At 35.5% G+C, this 26,311-nt stretch overlaps 1 protein-coding gene and 1 long non-coding RNA gene across 15 annotated transcripts in view; one reads left to right on the forward strand and one right to left on the reverse strand.

Moving 5' to 3' along the window:
- The window catches only part of csmd3b (CUB and Sushi multiple domains 3b), a 1,026,877-nt gene that overhangs the window by 508,587 nt on the left and 491,979 nt on the right, over positions 1-26,311 (reverse strand). For all 14 annotated transcript variants that reach the window (XR_015517226.2, XR_015517225.2, XM_087296029.2 and 11 more), the window contains 2 exons: positions 9,062-9,149; positions 1,780-1,904 (listed from right to left, as the gene is read on the reverse strand). Coding sequence is in view for 12 of the 14 variants with exons in the window: in XM_087296029.2 (XP_087152155.1) it covers positions 1,780-1,904; positions 9,062-9,149 (213 nt within the window). In the remaining 2 variants the exon portion in view is untranslated. The remainder of the gene's footprint in view (positions 1-1,779; positions 1,905-9,061; positions 9,150-26,311) is intronic.
- LOC148679860 (uncharacterized) lies at positions 10,514-12,477 on the forward strand. Its single transcript, XR_015945456.1, has 3 exons — positions 10,514-10,587; positions 11,189-11,236; positions 12,090-12,477. It is a non-coding gene; the product is annotated as an uncharacterized LOC148679860 (long non-coding RNA).

The raw sequence follows: 26,311 nt of genomic DNA on the forward strand, positions 1-26,311 counted from the left end.
AGCCTGTCACAGGACAACAGCAAACACTCCTGAAATTAATTCATATTACCCCTTTTACTACAACCCTTCTAGCAACAATTAATCCTACTAAATATTCAGATGAAACATCTCCTCTCCATGGCTGACCCACATTCTGATCGCTGAAATAAGTGAGTGCTGACAACTTATATATAAGACTGTGTCGAGGTAACTCACTCAAAACATCAACTATTTAAAGTAGATTTATTTCTCCATTCAGTTTATGGATAATCTTGACCATGATTCGCTGCCTAAAGAGGTCATGAGCTCAGAAATAAAGTACAAAATATGTACACAAAAGTCTTGTCCGAGTTTTAGGATCAACAAATAATAACTTGACTTTCAGGAACTTTAATGTGGAGGTTGAAGTACGAGAAGGAGCGCTATTAGGGCCGGAGCAAGCTGAACTGCCGCTCTAGGCATAGGACGGTCACGCTGTCGTCAACCTCGAAGTAAAAAAGGGTGGGGTTGAGGGGGGGAGCTGTCGCGGACGCCACCCTCTCTATTCTGCCACCCTAGATGCAGATATAACTGAGGGCGCGGGTGGTGAGGGTAGTGTCGCGGACGCCGCCCTCTCTATTCTACCGTCCTAGATGCGGATATAACTGAGGGCGCGGGTGGTGAGGGTAGTGTCGCGGACGCCGCCCTCTCTATTCTACCGTCCTAGATGCGGATATAACTGAGGGCGCGGGTGGTGAGGGTAGTGTCGCGGACGCCGCCCTCTCTATTCTACCGTCCTAGATGCGGATATATCTGAGGGCGCTAGTGGTGAGGGTAGTGTTGCGGACGCCGCCCTCACTATTCTACCATCCTAGATGCGGATATAACTGAGGGCGCGGGTGGTGAGGGTAGTGTCGCGGACGCCACCCTCTCTATTCTACCATCCTAGATGCGGATATAACTGAGGGCGCGGGTGGTGAGGGTAGTGTCGCGGACGCCACCCTCTCTATTCTACCATCCTAGATGCGGATATAACTGAGGGCGCGGGTGGTGAGGGTAGTGTCGCGGACGCCACCCTCTCTATTCTACCATCCTAGATGCGGATATAACTAAGGCTGCGGGTGGTGAGGGTACTGTCAGGGACGCCGCCCTCTCTATTCTGCCGCCCTAGACGCGGATATAACTAAGGCTGCGGGTGGTGAGGGTAGTGTCGCAGATGCCGCCCTAGACGCTAAAGTAGTGGTAGTAAAAAAGGGTGGGGCTGAGGGGGGGAGCTGTCGCGGACGCTGCTCTCTCTATTCTGCTGCACTAGGCGGCCGCCTAGGTCCCCTCCATGGACACGCCGGCCCCGAGCACTATCCTGCTAAAGAATTTGCCCTGTCCTGTGGTTTGTAATGTAATGGGCAGCACAAATGTCTTGATACCTCAGGCTGGTGATGTTCCATCCACTCTGCAGATCTCTCACACACCCCCATACTGAATGTAACCCCAAACCATGATTTTTCCTTCACCAAACTTGACTGATTTCTGTAAGAATCTTGGGTCTATGTGGATTCCAGTAGGTCTTCTGCAATATTTGTGATGATTGGGATGCAGCTAAACAGAAGATTCATCAGAAAAATCGACCTTCTGCCACTTTTCCAAATGATCAACTAGAAGTCAAGTTATTACTTATTTTTCTTACAACTGGGATCAACAACAAGACTTTCGTCAGGTATAAATATAATAATATAAATACATAATATAAATACAACTCTAATGTTACTCCCTAATCCTACTTTATTTTAACGTGAAGATGTGTTTATCAGGTGGCAGACTCACCTCTACAGACAGGTCTATGATCCGTCCATGCGGCGAACACCTCCGCCACTCTCTGACACGTGATGCTTTTGGAGCCCTGGAGAACATGATCTTCATCACAGGTGAACTCGGCTGTGGCACCAATACTGCAGGGACCAAGAGCCATATGTGCACACACACACACACACACACACACACACACACAAACGGAGAATGAAAAAGAAATCAGATCCAACACAAACTCATTAGCAAGACAGAATGATCAGGGTGAGCACCAAATTTAATTTTGATGCATATCAAAAAAATTCAGCGGGGAATATGCACACAGACTTTTTAAAGCCCTACCCGGCCGCACCCCTATAGTTATATATATATATATATATATTTATTTATTTATTTTTTTTATAAAATGAATCTATAATTTGTTGCCCAAATATTTAAATAAATTATATAAAGTACATATATATGTAAAGTCTTTAAAGATTTAACTTATTTTTTAAAGCATTGGAAAAAAAATACTAATAAAACTAGTGAAAATTAATGTTTTTTACTTGTTCAAGTTCACTGAAATATTCTATATATAATATAGTACTAATATTTATGTTTTATTTATTCTTTTTTTAAGGGTATTTTTAATGTATAACTTTTACAAACGTATAAAGCATATTATTGGCATGGCATATAATACACAATACCTCTCCAAACCAGCAGACGGTGGATTCGAACCGGGTTGATCAATCATGTCAAAAGATGATGCTGTGCGCTTTAGGAGGTACGCCACTCTCGCTGTAATCTACTTCGCTATTTACTCATGTTGTTTCTGTCAATCAGGCATCGATGGGCATATTCACATTTGCAATTAGCCTAAAAAGGAACTCCGCAATTGGCTTTTTTTCCCCCTCTCAGGGGCCCCAAGTGCACACGGGCCCCTGGGCCTGTGCCCATAAGGCCCATTGGTTAATCCAGCCCTGCCGGCATGTCTTTAAAATATGGACATTTATTTTACCCCAGTATTTTCAATAGATTTTCTGCTCTCGCCCTCTGATCCTGTCGGCGCTTGCATTTATTTAGCTTTTGCTTAAGTCAATTAAACTGAATGTATATTAACTACATTATAACATCAATGCTGAAAAAGGAAATCGTATGAAATCAAAAATAGTCACATTATTATTTCACTGAGAGTTTATCGTTGGCTGAAAAACACTAGCCCGTTCAGTGGGTTATAAGACTGCATGTTAGACACATACCCATAATCAGTGCTTCAATATATTGCGATAATGAACACAACATTGATATCATGGGCACTTCATAATACGGTGAATAATTATGTTTTATTTAACTTTTAGAGTGTTTTTTAAGAATATTCACATTGCATTTGCTGTGTTTACATCAGCACCAAATGCATGGAGGTTTATTAGGTTAATGAGCTTGATAGCTCAAATATGAGCATTTGTGACATGTTAATCTGGCCTATCGCATGCTGAAACGTTGACTAATAAATACTCTCGACTGTTTATAGGAATATTGTATGTCACCACTGTGCAGTAAGGATTCAATTAGTTAAACTCATAATGAAAACTACAAATTTATTAATCTTAGCTGATGTTTATTTCTAAATTCATGTCTAATTACACGTTAAAATAGAAGTCATATTATGATTACAAATCATAACCATTTTATGAAATGGAGTTAATAACTAACAAAATATTTTTTTGCTAACTAACATAGTATCTGTAATAAATCTGGATATTTCTCACTGTTGACTTGTGCATTAGCTAATTCTTATTAATAAGACTTTATTCTAAAGTTAACCTATACTTATTGAACATGATATTTATACATACATACATACATACATACATATATACATATATATATATATATATATATATATATATATTGCAATTTTTGAAATCTATCTGAGCATGTATATACATCAAAGCAATAATACACTGTGTATGATATGCTATTATACATATTATATTCTTTTTAATGCAGTTTACTTCAATATTTTGATAATTACTCTATATACCAAAATAAAAGCTTCAGCAATTATTCACAATAAGAAAATTTGATAGCCTATTGCATATCACTGAAAAGTACAACCCAGGCTCATTATTGATACGTACCCCTATATACTTTTCTGGAGATCCTGAAATATGTCACAGGAGGTACTTTTTTGTTGTTGCTGCAGTTTTTGTTTACACAAATCCATCAGATGCTGCTGTGTATGCTTTTTTTATATCTCAAATTTCTCTCGCGAGTGCCATTCGCGCCTGCTGTTCTCACGTAAATCTACCAGAGGGCCGGTGTCAGCGGATCCGCTTGTTAAGTGTGATGTCACGCAGTTCCAAGCGCTCTATTCAACTGAATGGGGAGACTCATGAAATGGTAATAATAAACATATACGAAGCGATTTAATGCTTTCGAAAGTCACGATCACAATATATATGTCCATGCCTAATATCCGATGGCCAGAAAGTGATTCATTGTTTTATAAATTGTTAAAATTTTGGGTATTTGTTATGCAGCAAGCCCAGAGATTGTTGTGTACACTATGATTTTATTTAAAATTAATTTTAATGTGTGATATGAATAAAAAGTGATCATAAACGAATGATTTCTCAACTCAAATGAATGGTGGCTTGGACCCGGAAACATATATTACATACGTCAAAAACACGTCACCACTTAACAAGCGGATTGACAGACCAACCCATACACTCCCTTCCCAAAACCCAACCGACAGTGTTTTCAAAAGGACAGATTGACCCCATCACCCCTTTCCTACACCCAACCGACAGTGTTTTCAAAAGCAATCCAGAAAAAAAACAACCGACAGTGTTTTCAAAAGCACAGACTGACCCGATCACCCCTTCCCTACACCCAACCAAATGTTTTCAGAAGCAATCCAGAAAAAGAAGAGCCCTCTAATTTTGACTACGTTATCAGATCTTACCCTTCTCACCCTGTTATTAACTTGTTTATTTTATTTTTTGCCTTTTTACTTTGTTTTACCCACTTTCTGAAACCGTTCTTCGACTCATATCCTATTATTTCGGTCAACTCCTCTTTGCATCTCAAGTCTGCCAACGTACGTGGCGAGCTACTGGGTAAACTGGTAACAGCGGAAAAGCTGTTCAAGGAAGGAAGCAATCAGCTGGTAGTGCGAAAAGCAACAAAAGCTGTCGATGCTGTCACATTGCCCTGTAGCATTCGTTTTAAATACGAAATGCAGCCATAGGTAGCACTGGCAACATAATTCGTGCTCTCCAAAAATGTATACGAGGGTACATATTCACAATGAGCCTCAGTTTGAAAAGTTCTGTACATGTTTCCAGAAACAAAAAAGTTCAGATTGAATATGTTGTCTACTCTCAGGTCTATGCAAGCACATATGTCAAAAAGGAAAGTATTGCAGAATGCGCAAGAGAGAGAGATAAATAAATGAGAGAAAATCAAAAGAGCGTCTCATCTAGCGTACAATCGATACTGTGATGTGACCTGATACTCTATAAAACTCTAGCTTAAAGCTTCTTCCATTCCTTCGGTGACCTTAAATGTGTTTTCATTAAAGATGGAAAACACAAGCAGCTCTCTCTCAACACGTTGCACAATCTGATGCGTAAAAACCATTTGCTAACAAACATCAAACGCTCCTGCGGTGTTTGCTGCAATCCTAAAGTCACATTATACAAAAAAGAGAGAAGAAACTCTGAATCGGCTAGCCCTAATTAGCGGTAAAGCTATGCTCCATGCACATATTGCCGGTCTCCCTGTGGAGCTGGCATTAGCCTGACATTGGGAGAGTCTTGAAAAGGTCTGGAACATGATTTATATGCTCTGGGAGTGTTAAACAGAGGACACTACTGTAAGATATTCAGACGCTACAATATTAATGACAGGTATCAGTGTAGAAGTGCTGTCTCCATAATACAGGTTTCTTCTCTCTGAATATGTAAGAGCTGACTGTACATTATCCTAGTTATTACACACTATTCGTCTAATAAATAAATATGAGGCGATCAAGTATTTATGATTGTATCTTATCTGTATATAACCTCAATAGTTTGGTTTAAAGCAATAGTGCATTGGAATGAACAAAAGAGTTACACAGCAACAATTGTATGCATAATAATGCCCAAATGGCAAGCAAGAATCATTTTAACTCATATAGTGTGACGTCTAATGGACAGGAAGTACTGTATAAAAACAATAGGAATGCACAATATATTGGCGGCCATATCGGTAAATGTCTACCTATAAATAAAAACCTTTTTGAAGCCTTTTGTTTTATAAACAGGCTCAAAAATCTCATATAAAGTTGGAATTTTATTATTTACTGTATATCTCAAGTATTGCCTTCAAAAAAAAAAGGAAATTATTGGTTATCGGTATGAGTTCTAATGGACATGGGGTACTTTATTAAAACAGTAGGGATGCACAATTTATCGGCAGCCATATTGGTAGGTATCTGCCAATAAATATAATTCTTTAAAGGCGTTTGTTTTATAACTAGCCTCAAAAAAAGTCATTTGACATTTTATTTTTTTATCAGGGTACTGTGTATTTCAAGTATCACCCTTAAATAAAAAAATAAAAAATTATTGGTTATTGGTATGAACTCTAATGGACACTGAGTACTTTATAAAATACAGTAGGGATGCACAATATATCGGCAGCTATATCAGTAACTTTCTTCCTATAAATAAAACATTTTTAAGCATTTTGCTTTTTAACCAGGCTCAAAAAAAGTCATATAACATTTTATTTTTATTAGCCTACTGTAGATCTCAAGCATCGGCCTGAAAAAAAAAAATAAAAGAAGAAGAAATTATCAGTTATCCATATGACTTCTAATAGACAAGGAGTACTGTATAAAAACATTAGAGATGCACAATATATCGGTGGCCATATCGGTATCTACCTATAAATGAGAGCATGTCTTTTTAGGCATTCTGTTTTAATAAACAGGCTCAAAAATATCATATAAAGTTTTAATTTTATTATTTACTGTATATCTGAAATCTCGCCATTAAAGAATTATTTTTTTTAAATAAAAAAAGAAATTATCGGTTATCGGTATGAATTAAAATGAACACGGAGTACTGTATAAAAACAGAAAAGGTGCACAATATATCAGTGGCCATATCGATAAATTACTACCTATGAAGAAGAATCTTTTTAGACCTTTTGTTTTATAACCAGGCTCAAAAAAGTGATATAAGGTTTTATTTTTATCAGCCTACAGTATATCTCAAGTGTAACCTTCAAAATAAAAAAAAGAAGAAATTATTGATTATTGGTATGAATTCTAATAGACAGAGTATTGCATAAAAACAGTAAGGATGCACAATCTATCAGCAGCCATATCGGTAACTATCTACCTATAAAATAGACCATTTTTAAAACCTTTTGTTTTATAACCAGACTCAAAAATGTTATATAAAATTGTATTTTTATGAAAAATATTTTCTTTTTCTTTTATCAGCCTACTGTTTATCTCAATTATCGCCCTCAAAAATGTAAAAAAAAAGAAATGATCAGTTATCGGTTTTAACTCAAATGGACACTGACTACTGTATAAAATCAGTAGGAATGCACAATATATCGACATCCATATCAGTATATATATATATATATATATATATATATATATATATATATATATATATATATATATATATATATATATATATATACCAGACTCAAAAAAGTCCTATAAAGTTTTATTTTTATCAGCCTACAGCAAATCTCAAGTATCGCCATCAAAAATAAAAATAATAAGAAATTATCGGTTATTGGTATGAATTCTAATGGACACAGAGTACTGCACAATAGACACGGAAGGGCTGCACAATATATCGGCAGCCATATCGGTAACTATTTACCTGTAAATAAGACTATTTACCTGTAATTTAAGCCTTTTGTTTCATAACCAGGCTCAAAAAAGTTTAATAAATTTAAATGCTTACAATCTACTGTATATCTCAAGTATCATTCTCAAAAAATAAATAAATAAATAAAAAAAAGAAGAAGACATTATCAGTTATCGGTATGAACTCTAATAGACATGGAGTACTGTATAAAAACAAAAGGGATGCACAATATACCGGTGGCCATATCTATAATTTTCTACTTATAAATAAGAATTTTTTAAAGCCTTTTTTTAATAACCAGGTTCAAAAAGTTTGATTTTTCTTAGTCTACTGTATATGTCAAGTATCGCCCTCAAAAATAAAAAGAAAAGAAAATATTGGTTATCGGTTTCTCAAAAAAATCCTTATTAGCATTCAAACAAGATTTAGACAATGATATTAACATTTCTAGCAACAATTATGGAGCTTTTCTTTCAAGATAGGCAGCACAAAACACTCCTTTGTTATTCTTTGTTTGTTTATGGTGTTGCATTTTTTAAAAACAAAAAGTCCTTTAGTCCCTTCTTCTTGATGGCATCATGCGTTTCATTAAAGATGGCAAGTGATGATTGGTTGGGAAGCTATACGTGAACTGCAATCAAAATTGCACACTTTTCTACTAAAATGTGGTAAATCAATGTGTTGAATGACATGTTCAGCCCAAGCTCATTAGATAATTTTATTTTAGCCTACAGTTTTTAGTTTTGAAAAATGTAGAACTCATTGCGCTGGGTACGATTTGCAGCACATTTCAGATGGCATACCCACTAGAGGGCACTGTCTACAATTTACCAAAATTGAAATACATTACCTAGGGTACATTTTGTAGTACATTTTAGCTGCACATTCTTCTTGTAAATGTCCATGCCTTACCAGACTCAAACCTAAGTTCACAACATCGTACAAACGGAGCTACTGACTAAACAGACCAAGCCAGAAAAAAATAAATAGGTTTGACATTCGTATACAACTAAAAATCAGACTGCATTTTGTGGTATTTATTTGGTGTTAAGTAAAATACTGGGCAAAAATAATAATGTATTCGTCAGTTCAATGTCAATTAAATTAAAAGAAAAATAAATTAGTTGCTGTCACACTGCCCCTAGTGTTCATTTTACATATAAACCAGTCAAATTTATGTTTAAGTACATTTTTGTAGTTACACACAAAAATGTAGGCTGAAGCATGCATTTTCACTTTGACTTGTTTCTGTTCACACCAGAACAAGGATTTACATTTAAAATCATGTCACGGTTAATATTATACCAGATAAAAAATAAAATACATGTATAATGCTAGTATTATTGAAGAATGCTAGAATAAAAGTCATTAGATCCCTTCCAGTGAAGCTATCACTGGGACACACAGGACCAAAGGAGGTTTACCTAAAGTCGTTGCCAATGCGTTTGCCATTTTCCGGTTCCCCTGGGTCCGGACACGAGTTTGAAGCCTGTTTGATTCCTCCTTCATTTACTGCAAATTCAGAGCACAGTTAGCCATTAGACACATACAAACAGATAAACAGAGTTCCCGTCATGCAAGCTTCATGCAAACATATTCACAAAACTGCTGACATCACAACTTGACGACGGGGAGAAGCTTAAAATACACAGACCAAAACAAACACACACACACGCACGTTTGTTTTTGTGAAAAGTGGGGACATTGCGTTTACATTCATTTTATACTGTCCAAAACGGATTTTGTATTGCCCTCACCCCACCCTACCCCTAAACCCAACCATCACAGGAGACTGTGTGCAGCTTTACTCACTGATTAAACTCATCTTGTGTGATTTATGAGCTTTTTGAGAAATGAGGACGTCACCAATGTCCTCATATTTCACCTCCTTTTTGTAATACCTGCATCATACCCATGTCATTATACAGATTTGTGTCCTGATATGTCACAAAAACACGTACACACACACACACAGACAAACACACAAACACACACACACACATGTGAACAATCTAACCTAATCATTAACACGTCTTCATAACTGTGTCCCGTTGCAGTTGTCACTTTAAAAGAGTGTGATTACACATCGCTGAAAGATCCCAAATCATATTAGCAACTATCCATGCTAAATTGAGGGCACACCTCATTATCTTTATTGATAGGATATCAAAGTTACACCAGTATATGAACATTTTATCACTCACTTCATATTAATTAGCCTTAACTAATATCCACTTATGCTGAAATTAATCACTTGCTACAATGTACTTATTGTGTAAATACATGTTTTTACATTGTACTTATGACTGATTAAAGGTTCAAGACACCCTGCTGTACTTTTTTGACATTGTAACAGATTTGTTTGTGTTGAGCATCAGTTAAGACAGCGTTAGCACCTGTCAGCTTCAATTATGAGGAAAACTGGATCATTTTGAGCTTTTGTCAGCTAATTTCATCTTCCAGGCTTAAAATCATTATTAAGGTGGGATCAAAATCGGTGAGATATCACGAATCTGCTAGTGGAGTAATGATACGTTGGTTTCTCTTATTATTCATACACTGTAAAAAGTGCTACACTCACAAAGTTGGTTCTATCTACTTTAAATAATTGCAATCTAGTTAATTTTATTTGTTTTATACCAAAAAAATTAAATTTGCTTCCTCTTTACTTAAAATATATCAGTTTTTATATAACTGTATATTTTGAATAAAACTAATGCAATTTACTTGAGTAGATTTTTTTACGTGGTTATTGTGTAGAATAAATGTTATAAAAGTGAGTTGACACAGACAATTTATTAGAGCAGCTGTCGATGTGGGCAGGTGTTCATAAAACGTGATTTTAATAGTTTGGCGTGACTCCTTTTTCATTGCCCGGGATTTAGCAGGCAGACGCAGCTTCTGCAATGGTCGACATCAACTGCTCCCAGCAGCGGATCTGATTAACACGGTAAGTTGCAAATTTAGCCGAATGATAATTGTAAAGTCATGCAAAACTGCTGTCTTCGCTAGGCAGGTGAGGTTTTAGCTTTGTAAATTGTACTGTAGCCTCAGGTATGTTAACAGTTAGACTGCTCTCACATGGAAAGCTAAGTTGGCTAACGCTAACCAACGCTAGTTTATGCTAACGATTAAAAGTGATATTATTGAGAAAAAATAGTGAAAGTAGTTTTAAAACACTTAGTAGGTATAACTAACGTTGCAGAACCGATTAACAAGGTCACTGGTGGTGGGCGGTCGGGGTGTGGGGGTTCAGTTTGCTAGCGCTAACTTAGCTAAAGTTAGCTCACCTAAGTTATAGCAGCACATTAAGGATGGATATTAAATGCAGAAACGTATGCAACAGTTAAGTAGTTTGTGTTTAACGTAAGAGAAAGTATAACTTAAAGTTTGTGTTTTAGAGATTTAGTCCATAAGTTTTTTAATGCTGCATAGTGAATAAATTACAGATTTACAATTTATTTTAACTTAAATTACATTTACTACTGATGTTTACAGAACCATTTAAATTGTATGCACCTCATTCTAAAATGCATGTTCTTGGTCTTTAGATACCAAAGTGATTTTGTTACCTGTGGATCTTCAAACTTCACATCCAGGTAAGAAAAACATTAGATACAACTACAGCTATAATTATTTGCAGGCAAGTAAAACATTGGTAAAATTGCAAACAATAGTGGGCTCCATAGAATTAACTTACATTTGATATCTGAAGATTTTTTTATGTGTGCAACAGTAAAAACAGTATAAAAATGTCCTAATGCAGTTTCTTATTATCTGTCAGTCTTTCAATAAAGCTAACTGATAACAGTGAATCACTGAACTGTCATTTGCCAGTGACCTTAAATTTGAAGAAAAAGTCAATTAAATGTAGCTTTAGCAAAAATTTAATGTAAACCTTAATGTAATGTGTAAAATGGCAATGTATTTATTTATTTATTTAATAAAATTTGTATTATGACGTGCAAAGTTTGGTGCAAAATGAAGATGACATTTAAATTATAGAACTTGTATTCTATAATTTTCATATAGCCATTTTCAAACAGTTTTAATATCTAAATTAAATACACATTCTTATGCTTTATAAGTTGCCAAAATAAACAAAAAATGTAATACCTAAATTTTAACAATTCTTTGATTGACAGGAAAACACAATGACATGCACTGTTACACTGAGTAAAATCACTGTTTTCTTTAAAATTTGATAACTAAAAACACCTGGAATAATGTAATTACACAACCTCTATAACCTTTTTCTATTTTTTAAATAGAAGTTAGGTAATTTTAACTTAGGTAATTTTTAACTGATAATCTAAGGTGTTTCATCCATGCATCATTCTCACTGGACTTTTGTAACTTCACTTGTAGTTATTTCCTATTCAGTATTTAGCTATTTAATGTTGTTTGGTAGCAACCACCTGAACTCCTGTTTCTTTTTGTCTCTACCAATAGAGTTGTGAGGAATCAGAGGTGCATGTGGCTGCCCACGGGAAAAATTTGCCATCAGCCCAACACAGTTTGGATTATCATAGGACTGTCAGAGGTTTGCCAAACCTGTCAAATGCATGATGGCTCCTGTTTGGACTTACCGATGTCCTCGACTTCAAGTATCCATCAAAACTGTATACATTTGAGATATATTAGAGACTCTTTGTGGGACTGGACATTATGCATCCTAAATCTTTATCAAAATATGCAAATCTCCTCACTGAGTTGCCTTAGATGATTTCTCAATAGGATCTGGTATTATTAATGTTTTTATTTATGTATTGTGTATGTGTAGCCACATTAATGGCCTATTTTGTAGTCACTATTAAAAGGAACATCGATTGATATTGAATACATGTTATGGTCTTTAATCCATCTTCCCATTCTTATTTAATTGTTATTGACAGGAAAGTCTGTTTATCTGTTTTTACTAGTGTATATTGTGCTTACAATATAGAAACGAAGATTTATTTTCTGAGGTTACAGCCAGAAGTCAATTAAATTAGTTTTAAATGACATATGCATGGTTAATTTTATTTAGATCATTAAGTTCATAATACTTAATTAAAATGAGTACAGTCAACATATAGCAATGTATAAGTAAGTTAAGTTTAACAAAAAAAGTAAGTTTATCTGATTTGAGTAATTTTAGAAATATTAGTTGGCTCAACTTAATTTTATTGCATTTGTTTTAAGCAATGTTTTAGTGTTTAAAATACTTAAAAAAGGCTGGAAGTTGAATCAACCTAAAACGTCCGATGCAACCACTTGCCTCACTTTTTATAAGTTAGATCTAAGTAACATTTTTTACAGTGTAGCTGAGACTTCTTTTCCTATGAGTAGAGCCTGCTTCTTTTACTCTTTAATTATTCATGAGAGCACGTGCTTTTCGAAGACTAGGCCAAGCTGTGAAGACCCAATGACTGGGTGAGACTGTGTCACCACGGCACGGGTCATATGTGTTTGTTTCCATGATTCACAGGGTTTGTTGCCTGTTTTTCCCCGCGATTCTGTCAGAGCCGATACAGCAAAGCTGTTGGTTTGCAGCAAGCATTTTTGTCAGGAGAGCTGTACGAGAAATGTGGACTTTTGTGTTTTATCAGTTAAGTTCGTTACCATTCAGACACATCGCCTATATCAGTGCTGCTGTGTTCACACATGTTTAAAATCCTCCAGACTACCGGCAGGGTTAATGGTTAAAATAGACAGTGCACTGCTATCCACTGTGTCTGCATTCAGACCCAGGATTCAGAAGGAGAGAAGTCCTTCTCATTTATAATGTTTATATAAACACTATTACCTTTATAATTATATAACAAATTGTGCTTATGTGTATATGAAATTAGGAATAACACATGTAGTGGGACATTAAATTACTGTTTATTTCTTTAATTTTTAACTGTGTAAACCAGGGGTCACCAAACTTGTTCCTGGATTGCCGGTGTCCTGCAGATTTTGGCTCTAACCCTAATCAAACCTGAACAACACCTGAACAAGCTAATCAAGGTGTTACTAGGTATACTTAAAACACTCAGGCAGGTTTGTTGAGGCAAGATGGAGCTAAACCCTGCGGGGACACCGGCCCTCCAGGACCGAGATTGGTGACCCCTGGAGTAAACTATAATCATCATGTGTCTCCTCACGGTTTGTCTCAGTTTGTGAGTCAACCGACAACAGTTGTTTGCCCTCTTTTTCCTCTGCTCTGCTGGCCACGCCCACTCCTCCCTCTGCTCGCAGATCTCCACGCCCATCTCAGAGCATTAAAAGAAAAATCTGATGTAGACTTGAACCGAAAGAGGGGGGGGGGGGGGGGGGGGGGGTCATGTCCTTTAAATATCTGCATGTAATTACATCTGTAATTAGTTAATTTACTGTGACCTTCCTTTTTATTTCGTTTACCATCCCTTACACCTTAACCCACTCTTAAACCTACCCATACCACAAAACCTGCCCCAAACCCGACCCTAATAACTCATTTTTAATAACTCTGTGGTTCTCAAACTGTGGTACGTGTACCACTAGTAGTACGTGGGCTTCCTTCCAGTGGTACACGGAAGAATCAAAAATGTCATGTACATGCTACATGTATTTTAAAATTTATCAAAAATGATTTATATATTAATATGATGACATATAGCCTATATTTATGAGGTCCAGGCAACATTTCCATGTGTTGATGAATTGGCTACATACGTTAATACTTTACATTTAAGTACAGGAGTTGTTGTTGTTTTTTTATTTTTTAAGAGCAGTTACCTACTATTTTTAACTTTTAAAAGCACATTTTAATTTAAATGTTTTTAGTTTTTGTTTGTTTGTTTGTTTGTTTGTTTGTTTGTTTACTCATAAGCACAGTACAGTGTTAATGTTTAGACTATTTATAATGTTTAAAGTGGCTCACAATAATAAATATTCTTAATAATAGGAATTAATCTGCCACGTTTCTGAACTGTAGAGTGCTGTAGCTGCTTTACTGAGCCTACTACGCTACTATATTTTAATATGGCTTATTATAGTGGTATTTGGAGAGAAGATTTTTTTTTCTGAGGTGCTACTTGATGAAAAAAAGTTTGAGAACCACTGTTTTAACTGATTTATTGTATCTTCACTTTCTTCATCTAACTGAACTTTATCTGCACAACTCTGGTTTACTTTGCACTCATTTGCTATATGTCCTTAATGTCACTGTATTGTTTACAATTTTTATTATTTTTATTTTATTATTTTAGACCACATTTATGTGCAATGTATTTACTGTAAATTTTCTTTTTCTTAAACTCTACTATTTTTATATATATATATTTTATATTAATGTTAAGCACCTTGGGTCTGTGAGTAACACAATTTCGATTCTCTATATGTCTTGTACATGTGGCTGAATTGACAATAAAGCTGACTTTGACTTTGATGACAGTAAATACTATTTGACTAGATATTTTTCAGGACACTTCTATACAGCTTGAAGGTATATTTAAAGGCTTAACCAGGTTAATTAGGGTAACTAGGCAGGTTAGGGTAATTAGGCACGTTATTATATAGTGATGGTTTGTTTGAGACTATTGAAAACAAATATAGCTTGAAGGGGCTAATAATTTTGACCTTAAAATCGTGTTTAAAAAAATTAAAACTGCTTTTATCCTAGCCAAAATAAAACAAATAAGACTTTGTCTAGAAGAAAAAAACATTATAGGATATACTGTGAAAATTTCCTTGCTCTGTTAAACATCGTTTGGGAAATATTTAAAAGAGGGAAAAAAAATCAAAAGGGGGCTAATAATTCTGACTACAAATGTACATAGCAGTTTAGACCACCTAATTATTTGAAACATTATGAACCCACATTTGTAAATGCAACTTAATGCTTTTACTGAACTTTGCGTAATACTACCAATATTCAATAAAACATAAAAAATAAAAGTTTGTATGTAAATCAGTGTTATCAATTCTTTATTACTTATTTAATGTGTGATCCAAGTGTAAGGATTCTGAGTTAGAAGATGAATACAGCTTCATAGGTCTCTATCTGAGGCTGAAAGGTCTGTGTCAACTCTCATTTTCCAACCGAGTGAACGTGTCTTCAAATGCAACCCTTTCCACGCACAGGAAATTAATGCACAGGTAATATTGCATTTATCCATGCAGTTAAAATATGCTGATTGGAACAAAGACAGGTCTGAACAAAATGCAGAAATGTGCACAATCATCAGCATGCACACAAGCACAGCACTGCCAAATAATAATACAGAAAAACGACTCCCATTGTATTGAAGACACTCACATTTTTATGCTTCCTGACTTATTAAAGAAGCTCCAATGACTCTCCAGTGCACATGTAGAGTATTACAGTAGTTTTTGGCAGAGGTCTGAGTAGATGTGCATATTTCTTATAATGTGTGTCCAGAAACATTTTCAAAGACAATCTAATGGGGAACAGTGGCTTCTCTAATGTGTGTTTACTGACATCTGATGATCTCGAATCTCAATAAATGAGGATCATGATGTTCCTGTCGCTCCAGAAACGGCTTGATTGAATGATGAAAATGTCTATGATTGAAGGATGGGGCGTCATTTATTTGCACACATTGTTCCCGATTTGTTTTAGCAATTACGCAAATGACATGAAAATACTCAATACATCATTATGCAGTGCAGGTTTTTCTAATGCGTTTTGATGGTTTGTGGATTTGACCACAAGTCAAAAGTAATGGCGGAACACCTAATGTTGTGTTGAAACGGAATTTGAGACTTGAGTCTGTGAGATTTAAACCAGTCATTCTGATGATAAGGAAAAAAACAAGATAGGGAAAATATAACTATAAAAAATAAAGACAGACACAGTGTTATTTATTCATCTCAGAGAGCAATTTGAAAATTTGTCCAATTTAAAGCTGCAGTTCACACTGAGGCTGTTAAAAGGGAAACATTTTGGATGTTTTATGTACTTCCATGCAAAGGTTTTGGTCACCGCAACCTGCTTTACTTCAAAAAAGCATCAATTTTCATACTTTCCTATTTAACTGTTAAAGGTGCGATGGGAAAATGGGGCTTATGCAAATGTCAAAGCAATATAAAGGTTGATTTTGTCAAAGCGCCAACAAAACGGTGACTAACATCATAAGCAACAAATTGTCAAAATGTGATTTCCCTGCTTTGAACTCAACCCACACTTACTAAATACATTATCATTAATATCCATGCCATTAATCCATGCTTACTATTTGAGATGAACTCCCACCTTACCTTATCAATAGACACACAAGTCTGGATTTTCATCGAGATTTTAGGTTGTATGCAAATGAAAATACATACATAAACTCCGGGATGAGCCCCCAGGTGTGAATCTCCAGTCCTACAGCACCCAATCCCTGCTGAGCTGGGATCGAACTGGCGATTCTTTGTATGGCCTGCATAGCACTTTACTAACTGGCCTCTGTTATACGCACTCCACTAAACCTCACTCCCATCCCGAACAAGCTCCCACATGGGACCCACCGGTCCTACTGCACCCAACCCACACTGAGCTGGGATTGATCTGGCGATTCTTTGCATGCTCTAACAAGGATGCTAAAGACCATGGTCTCTAGCGTCTGTCGCTCAAGTACCTTTAGAGGTCAGAGGAGTTATGTTTACCAGCATGGCACTTCACTAGCTGGGCCCTGTTACACTTACCCCCCTAAACCTCACACACATCCTGGTCCAACCCCCACATGTGACCCACTGGTCCTACTGCACCCAACCCGCTCTGAGCTGGGATTGAACCGGCGATTCTTTGCATGGGAGTCAGTTGCTTTAACAAGGAGGCTAAAGGTCATGGCCTCTAGTGTCTGTTGCTAGCGCACCTTTAGAGGTTGGAGGAGTGAGGTTTACCTGGATAGCACTTTGCTAACTGGCCTCTGTTACACATTAACTCCACTAAACCTCACTCCCGTCCCGGACGAGCCCCCACAAGTGACCCACTGGTCCTACTGCACCCAACTCACTCTGAGCTGGGATTGAACCAGTGATTCTTTGCATGGGAGTCAGTTGCCCTAACAAGGAGGCTAAAGACCATGTTTCTAGAATAAATTGACATTGCTAGTACAACTTAGCACGTTTTAAGTGTTTATAACATTAATTAAATTGTTGTCATGTTGTTAACATATTCCACATATCATAAGCATGCTTATGCTAATGTTTTACTAAAACAAATGAGCATAATTCTAGTATAAATAGATGTTGCTAGTATAACTTAGCATATTGTAAGTGTTTATAACATGAACTACATTGTTGTCATGTTGTTAGCATACTTAATATATTGTTAGCATGCTTCTGATAATGTTTTACTAGATTTTTAATATATATATATATATATATATATATATATATATATATATATATATATATATATATATATATATATATATATATATATATATTTAATACATTATAATGGCACCAATGCGCTTTGGTTCATTCTATATGAAGCAGGAAGCACACCAGAAGCACCTCTCGGCGACGCGCCGCACAGCACCACGCCATGGATTTTAGAATTCTAAACAGGTTTCTATACACACACCGACGCCGCCCAGTCATGATTCATGAAGCAGTTCTCATTTCAGCCGGCCCACAGAGCTCCATCTGATTAGTTTCATGTTAAATATCATGCGAATGTGCGCGTTTGGTGTGTGATAGTTTAAACTGTCATGTCCGCGATGTGTCGCGGCGCTTCTGGTATGCGACCTGCTTGACTGCCTGTTAAAGCGTGAAGTCATGTAGGATTTTACTTGTTGCACGTTTGTGTGGATTGTCAAGACATTCCCTCATCAAGTCGATAAACTTGATCTCAACATGGATGAAGGATGTAAAAGCCTGCCATGTAAAAAAACGCGCCGATCTTTTGGTTTGAACCAATGACTGTAAAAAATATGGACGACGCGACAGCCCCTTTTCCCATTGAATGCCTTGAGGGCAAAACGCCTGCTTGACGGGCACAAACTGTCGCAAAAGACTGCTGAAATTGGAGCCAGACATGCGCAGAAGGACTGTCTGATGGAGCCAGAGGAGGAGCCGCGAAAATGAGCGGAGTCGAGCTTCCAACCAAACGCTTTATGTAAAATCAACCACGCCCCCCGAACTGCTCAGCATGCGTTTGCTGTCATATCAACACAAATGGATGTAATAACGTTAACAAATATGAAGGTTTTATATATTCAGTCGCGCCAGCTCCGGACCGCAGCGCATAACATACTCGCGGCGTCGCGGGCTGATTCCGGCTCGCATGCGGCAGTGCCGGCTCGCTCGGCCGCCGCATCTGGCTCGATTGACTCGGGCTGGAATTGGGCAGTGAGTCCAGGCATCCGGAGTAGGTCCAGCTGAGGTAGTCAGTCTGAGCTCTGAGGGGTAAGTCTCAGGCAGGCGAGAATCTAGCTGGAACTGGCCCGAGTGTATTTTGCCATCTGGGTGGTTAGGCGTGTATCAGCAAACTAATAAAGCCCGAAAAAAGCCCTGACCTTAGCGAATAAACAGTGTTCCACCAGGATCATGTATGTCAGAAACTATAGTTTACTGCTGAACTCATTTTGTCATGGTAAAATAACACAGAAATCCAATAATAACACTTCAGTCTCCTGCCGAAGCTCAGACGCTCTGCTTTGAGAAACTGTCAATCACAGCTGTTAATCACGATGACACGCCCAGCATTAAATTACTGCTAAATACAAACTGTTTACAAAAATGAAGATCTGCAACTATTTCAGCACAATAACCAGTGCCTTAATCCACCAGAACTATCTTTCGGGACTTTTTATTGCAAGTGTAATAATTTTTTTTATTTGGGCTCAAGTCTCCTTCATTAACACGGAGGAGGCGGGCTTTATGACTTGTACTGCAGCCAGCCCCCAGGGGGCGATCTAACGGCCGAGACCTTCACTCAAACGCAGGCTTGCGGCACACTTGGTTTGAACACGAGTAGAAGTGAGGGACTGTAGCAGTGAAAATGAAAGTACCCGCCCCCATGACGTCATTTAGCGGACCTGGTTGAAAACCAGGCAGATCAGGCAGCATAATACAGAGAGTGGAGCAAAGCGCATCAAATGATCGATATTTAAAGGGGGAAAAAAGAAAAATATATTAAATATATTATTTTATATTAAACACACATCTGGTACTTGTATTTGCTCCTGCTATGCGTCCACAACTTCACACACTGGGTTAAATTAGGCTTTTACAGTTTCCATGTTCAGTCCTTTTTCTTTCACTGTATCTTTTTAAGGAAAAGGCAGCAGCATTACAACCTGTTATTCAATCAAAAGACAAAGTCAAAGCCGAGCTGACAGCCAATCTTTCCTAGGCTCAGCAAAACTTGCAAAAAATACCTCTGTATTCCTGCAAGTACAATATTTACACAAATATTTCTTATTCAAATCTTCAGCAACGCTATTTAACTCGTGAATTTGTTTTACATTTATTTACAGCTTGACCGATTTTTGTATGACATGGCCATTAAAAATACAATGTTGCTTAACCAGATGGGTTTTCAAGTTACTTTTAAAGAGAGTGTTACTTCAGTCATGTTGTTGTAATGTTTTGAGAAGAATAGTAACACAATAAAAAAAAAAAATCGAAATCGAAATCGTGAATCGGTCAAACTTTATACAAAACATAGATTTTTTTTTTTTTTTTTGCTAAATCGCCCAGCCCTACCAATATATCATCAGCATGTGTCTAGCATAAATAAAAATATTACAAGTGTCTAGCATGTTATGTTCTGTATCAAAAGATTGCTCATATTCCAGGATGTTTATAAACTCCAGGATGTGACAAATGCCACTTATTGGTGGAGACAACAGCAAATCACAAAAGAATTACACATGAAATATGAACGTGGTGTGAATTTACACACACACATCTAGTTTCAGATGAATGTGCAGTATGTGGTATGAAAAATCACCGCTCTATCTACATCTGTCTATCCTGTCATTCGTTTTCTCAATCAGAGATTCAACCAATTCCACTGATGACACAAACAAACCCTGAGCGTTAAGAAAAATAAGTTAGCATGTCTGATTTAAAAGGAGTCTGCGTTAGGAAACCTTCAGTAACATCAGTGTGTGTGTGTGTGGGAGGAAAGTGGATGTGTTCAAAGAGGCATTGTTTTATCTGCACACATGTGCACGGTGTATTTGCAGACATGCGTGGGATCCAGGTTATATTTCTGCGCATGTGAAGCTAACGAACACTGTGATGCTTTGAGCTCTTCAAGTGCGCTGGATTGTGCTCTGCTTGTATATATAAACAGACATAAAATTAGATCTTATTCTGAAAGAACAATCGCATGCGATCCTGCAGCTCCAGTTACAGGTCAACACCGGAGCTCTCAGCAGAGCATTTGTAGTGTTTACCCTAAAAACAAAACACACTTAAGCTCAATTCATGCAAGTGATTAAATGCACAATGGAGCTGATGGCATCCATCAACACTATTGTACTTTTTTTGTGATTTTTAAATAATATGTCTGTGTGTTTATATACATTGAGAAACAAATAAATAAACAACACTAATAATAATGTTAACAAAATGATCAATAATAATAACGGGGCAACATGGTGGCTCAGTGGATAGCACAATCGCCTCTCAGCAAGAAGGCCGCTGGCATTTCTGTGTGGAGTTTGCATGCTCTCCCTGTGTTGGCGTGGGTTTCCTCCGGGTGCTCTGGTTTCCCCTACAAGTCTGAACACACGCGCTACCGGTGAATTGGGTAGGCGAAATTGGCCGTAGTGTATCTACAGCGTAAACATTATTTTATATTTATAATTATATCTATTTCTTATTATAATTATTATTAACAACAATAATAATAACATTAATAATGTATTAATAATATTAACATAATCAATAATAATAATTACAGTAATAATATTAATATTAATAATAATAATAATAATAATAACAGTAATAATAACAATAATAATAATAAAATGTAAATATAATAATAATAACAGTAATAATAATAATAATAATAATAATAATAAAAACAACAACAACAACACCACCATTGATTTTTATTTAATGACTTTTATTTAATATTATTATTATTAATATTAAATATTATTATTATTTTTCTTAAAATACTGTTTAAAAAAACAACAAGAATAATAATAACTTGAATAATTAATAATAATAATAATAATAATAATAATAATAATAGTACATATTTTTTATTATTTCATATGTAATTATTTTGGGTACAATCGTTTATAAATTGACTTTGAAAGTGTAAATTTTGGCTTCAGTGTCAGAGTAATGAGTATGGTAAGCCATAATCTGCGGACATTTTTTGCTATTTCTGCAGAGAATTTTGTAAAAAAAAAATATGTGGATTTATGCATTAATTAAATCAAATAAAAAATAACATATTTTTAAATGTTTATTTAATGTTTACAATGCAAATCTAATTAGATCAATTTATTTGGAAAACAAAGCAGATCTCTCATATAATATATCTACTAAAAGACAGAACATACAAACTGTATAGTAAATAAATCAAATGAAGACTTTCATATTAGTCAATAATATTACTGAAATTAATAAAAAAAGATTAAACATAAATGTACACACATTTACACAAATAAATAGATAGACTCAATGGTGGACTAAAAATCTGTGGAAACCTGCGGATTACTGCGAGAGCAGATTCCGTGTGGGCCTAGTAATGAGGCAGAACAGACATTGTTTTTTGAGCGTCTGACTGATATCTTGACTGTATGCCTTTTAGAGAAAGCTTGATCATATTTGGCTCTGCATTTGGATGTGAGCCAGTCCTGAAAAAAGCCACTTGAAATGTGATTAAAAAGCCCAAAATGACAACTCTCTTCTATCTCGCACTCACAAAAAAAAAGAAAGAAAGAAAGAAAGAAAGAAAGAAAGAAAGAAAGAAAGAAAGAAAGAAAAAAAAAACGCCTCCTGATTTTCTTTTTTTTATTTTCAATGTCTTTTATTCCACATTTTCATTACACCATTTATTCTTATGATTGAATTTGCGACTGGTTATACTTTGATGCAATTCTTCTCCATGTAGTGATGAAATTTGTTGAAACGCTTTTCATTTTAGCTGCAGTATTACTGAATATAATGGACTTTCTGGGAACTGATAAAGGACAAAATTTAGCAAAAAGCTAATTTAATAGATTCACTTTAGAATTAGATCTTGTTATATTGTGCTGGACCATTGTAATGAAGTCTCAGCCAGAAGGAAAAAAATATTTTAAAAAATATACATAATATACATAAATATTTATTATACACAATTACATATTGATATTTACAATGCAAAATATATATAAAAAAATAATAATAATAATTGCTCAATTGTCTTATTGGTCATTTATTTTATTTTATTTTTTTGTTTTATTATATATTTTATTTTATATAAAAATATAAGTTTTATTATTTTATTTTTCATTTAAATTTTATATTTTTATATTTTTTTGTATTTCATTTTATTGTTAATTTAATTTAATGTTTTATTTAATTTTGAAATTTTTTATATTTCATTTTTATTTTATTTTTTATATTTTATCTTTATTTAATTACATTTTTGATTATTTTATTTCCTCCCCTAATTTTTTAAATTTCATTTTATTTTTTATTTTATTTTATTTTTTTATTTATTTTTTACTTTATTTTATATTATATTTTATTTAAATGCAATTATTATTATATTTTCTTAAATTTTTAATATTATTTTATATTATATTATTTTATTTAAATTTTTTATTTTATTGATGCAATTTGAAGTACGCCAGTTATTAAAGTTTTAATGTCATTTTATTTTACATTTTATTACTTGGTTTATTGTACTAAACCAAGACATCAGCTCAAACATAAACCCCTTATTTATTTATTTATTTATTTATTTATTTATCTATCTATGTATATTTAAATTTTTTTATTCATTCATTCATTCATTATCTAAAACATATTCTAAATATCCACACCCGTACTACAATACAGTAGTTTTAGACAGCATACAAAATGATTTGAGCTTCTGATAAGTATAAAGCATTGCGTTCAGATAAATAAAACTAAACTTGTTACTCCCCAACACTGACCTCTTTATCACACCCATGATCTGTAACTAAGAAACATATCCCCTAACATCCAATACACTGTACATCATCTAAGAGCAGCCGGCATTCTGTTAATGTAAATGAAGGAAGCTAATAGGACCCAACAGACTCTTTAAAACATAATAATAATAATAAAAAAAGAAATAAAAAGCAAACATGTTGAGGTCAGGGGACTGTCTTAGCACTTAACTAGCTCTTCTCATGCTGCAGTTTCCACCATCCATCAGCCTGGAGAATTTAGGCCTTTCTGCTGGAAGTTTGAGCTTATTTTAGTCTGCTTTTTTTCCCTTCCAGATCCTCCTTTAGAATCATCCCTCTGCTATGTTTAGAAGAGTTGCCTTTTTCTCACTTTGAAGGCCAGTGGAGTATGAAACCCACAGGGCTTTTAGAGCTCAATCAACAGTCAGAGAAGCAGAACTCTCAGCGAGACCTGTTATTCTCATTCCCTCAAACTTACCCTCGGCCTCTATCTCAGCATTTCTCTAATTCACACACACGCACACGCGCACACACACACACACACACACACACAAATACACACACACACACACACACGTTTGTTGTTTGTGAAATGTGGAGACATTACATAGGTTTCCTTTGATTTTACACTGTGCAAACTGCAATGCTAGCTCCCTGACCTCACCATACCCCTAAACCAGGAAACTGTGCACAGTGTGCATTTAGTATTCCGCATTGTCCTAATAATTCACCTCCTTCTTTTAATACCTGTGTCATATACTACCTGACAAAAGTCTTGCCTATCCAGTTTTAGGATCAATAAATAAGAACGTGACTTCTAGTCGATTATTTGGTATCAGAAGTGGCTTATATGAAAGGCAAAGACCTCTAGATTATGCTTATTTTACCAAATAAAAATACAATCATGCCTTGATTTTTAATGATTTAAATACAGTAAGGTCTGACTCTGCTTAGACTAAAGTCTTGTCACTGAACAGAAATAATGTCCAGTATAGAATATAAAGTCCTGCTGCAGTGGAGACAGAATGAATATTGTGTCTGACTCCATCATGAGCTTGGAGGACTGCATCCATACATCTCTGCAATGACTCCAATCACTGATTAATAAAGTCATCTGGAATGGCAAAGAAAGCGTTCCTGCAGGACTCCCAGAGTTCATCAAGATTCTTTGGATTCATCTTCAATGCCTCCTCCTTCATCTTACCCCAGTCTTGCTCAATAATGTTTATGTCTGGTGACCAGGCTGGCCAATCCTGGTAGGGATGGGTATTGTTAAGGTTTTAACAGTACTACTTTTACCGATACCTCTTTTTGGTTCAGTACTTTAACGGTTCTCTTATCAGTACTTTTTGTATTGTTTTTTACTGAAAAAACTAATTGAACATAATTAACAACACTTTATTTTATTATTAAATTTGTAATGTAAAATAAACCAAAACAAATAATTGCAAAACTACTTTTTTTTAAAATCCTGTAAAAGAATGGACAATAGAAGGAAAATGACTTATCTGGAAGAAGTCGGGATCTTACTTGGTTTAATGTGCTCACTGCAGTTGAAAATACCCTGTTTAAGATGCAAAATGCAGTTATATTATTACCAGAGATATTATTGATGATTTTACATTAACGCAATTACATAAATGAGTTAACAGTGTATTGGGGAGTTAACTGTGCTTAAATACAGTTTTGGAGCATCTTGCAATGTAAAAAGCAGTTTTTTTCCCTAATAAGCATAATTTAATTTTAGGCTATTCATGGGCTATATTAGTAAATACAACTAATGTAAAAGCATTTTTAATGTTTAAGATTTATTTAGGCTACTGTAGAAAAAAACAGTTTTCATTGTAACCAAATGCGTGCGTTCATTTAACTATTAATATTATACTAATTTAGGCAGCCTGATCTCACAAGAAAACGTAATTATTTTATGTTTTGCCAGTTTTTGCAGTTCAGTCGTACGTAATTGTACGATTTTAAAAAGGAGGCGTGGCACCTAACCCCACCCCTAAACCCAACCGTCATTGGGTGATGAGCAAATCGTACTAAATTGTATGAATTAGATTGTACGAATTCATACGTATTAGCCACTAATACAAAAAGTTACGAATTGCCGTGAGATTGTGTTGAATTTATGTGATTGACTGCTGGCATAACAATGAGAATGATGTAACATTACCGTTAGTGGCTAGGCAGTCAAAAACTTTTCATTGCAGTCAATGCACTTTTGAAAGGTACTGTCACGTAGCCAGATTGCTTGCGTTTCCGCTTATACAAGAAAACAACTTGTTGCATTGATCATTGGCGCTGTCCACTTGAGTCTGTGTCGCGAACAATGTGTGTGCGCTTAGCGCGAGCCGCCACTAAGTGCGCCTGCACTTGAAGGCTTTTATACTTGACGCATTTGCAGAAAATATGAAAATTTGACTGCCAACTGTGCAGACGAATATAAAATATTGCAAATTAGAAAAGGTTGGTCAGTTAAATAATGCTACTGTAAGTGATGCTTATTCAGCAATAATTCTCCAGGACCGATAGTAGATCCGTTACGTCAGAGCTTATCGAAACTTCGGTCTTTTATAATGTAGCACCAATACTGATAAA

The sequence above is a fragment of the Danio rerio genome, chromosome 19 (genome assembly GCF_052040795.2).
Source record: "Danio rerio strain M-AB ecotype USA chromosome 19, GRCz13ab, whole genome shotgun sequence".
Classification (NCBI taxonomy): Eukaryota; Metazoa; Chordata; class Actinopteri; order Cypriniformes; family Danionidae; genus Danio; species Danio rerio.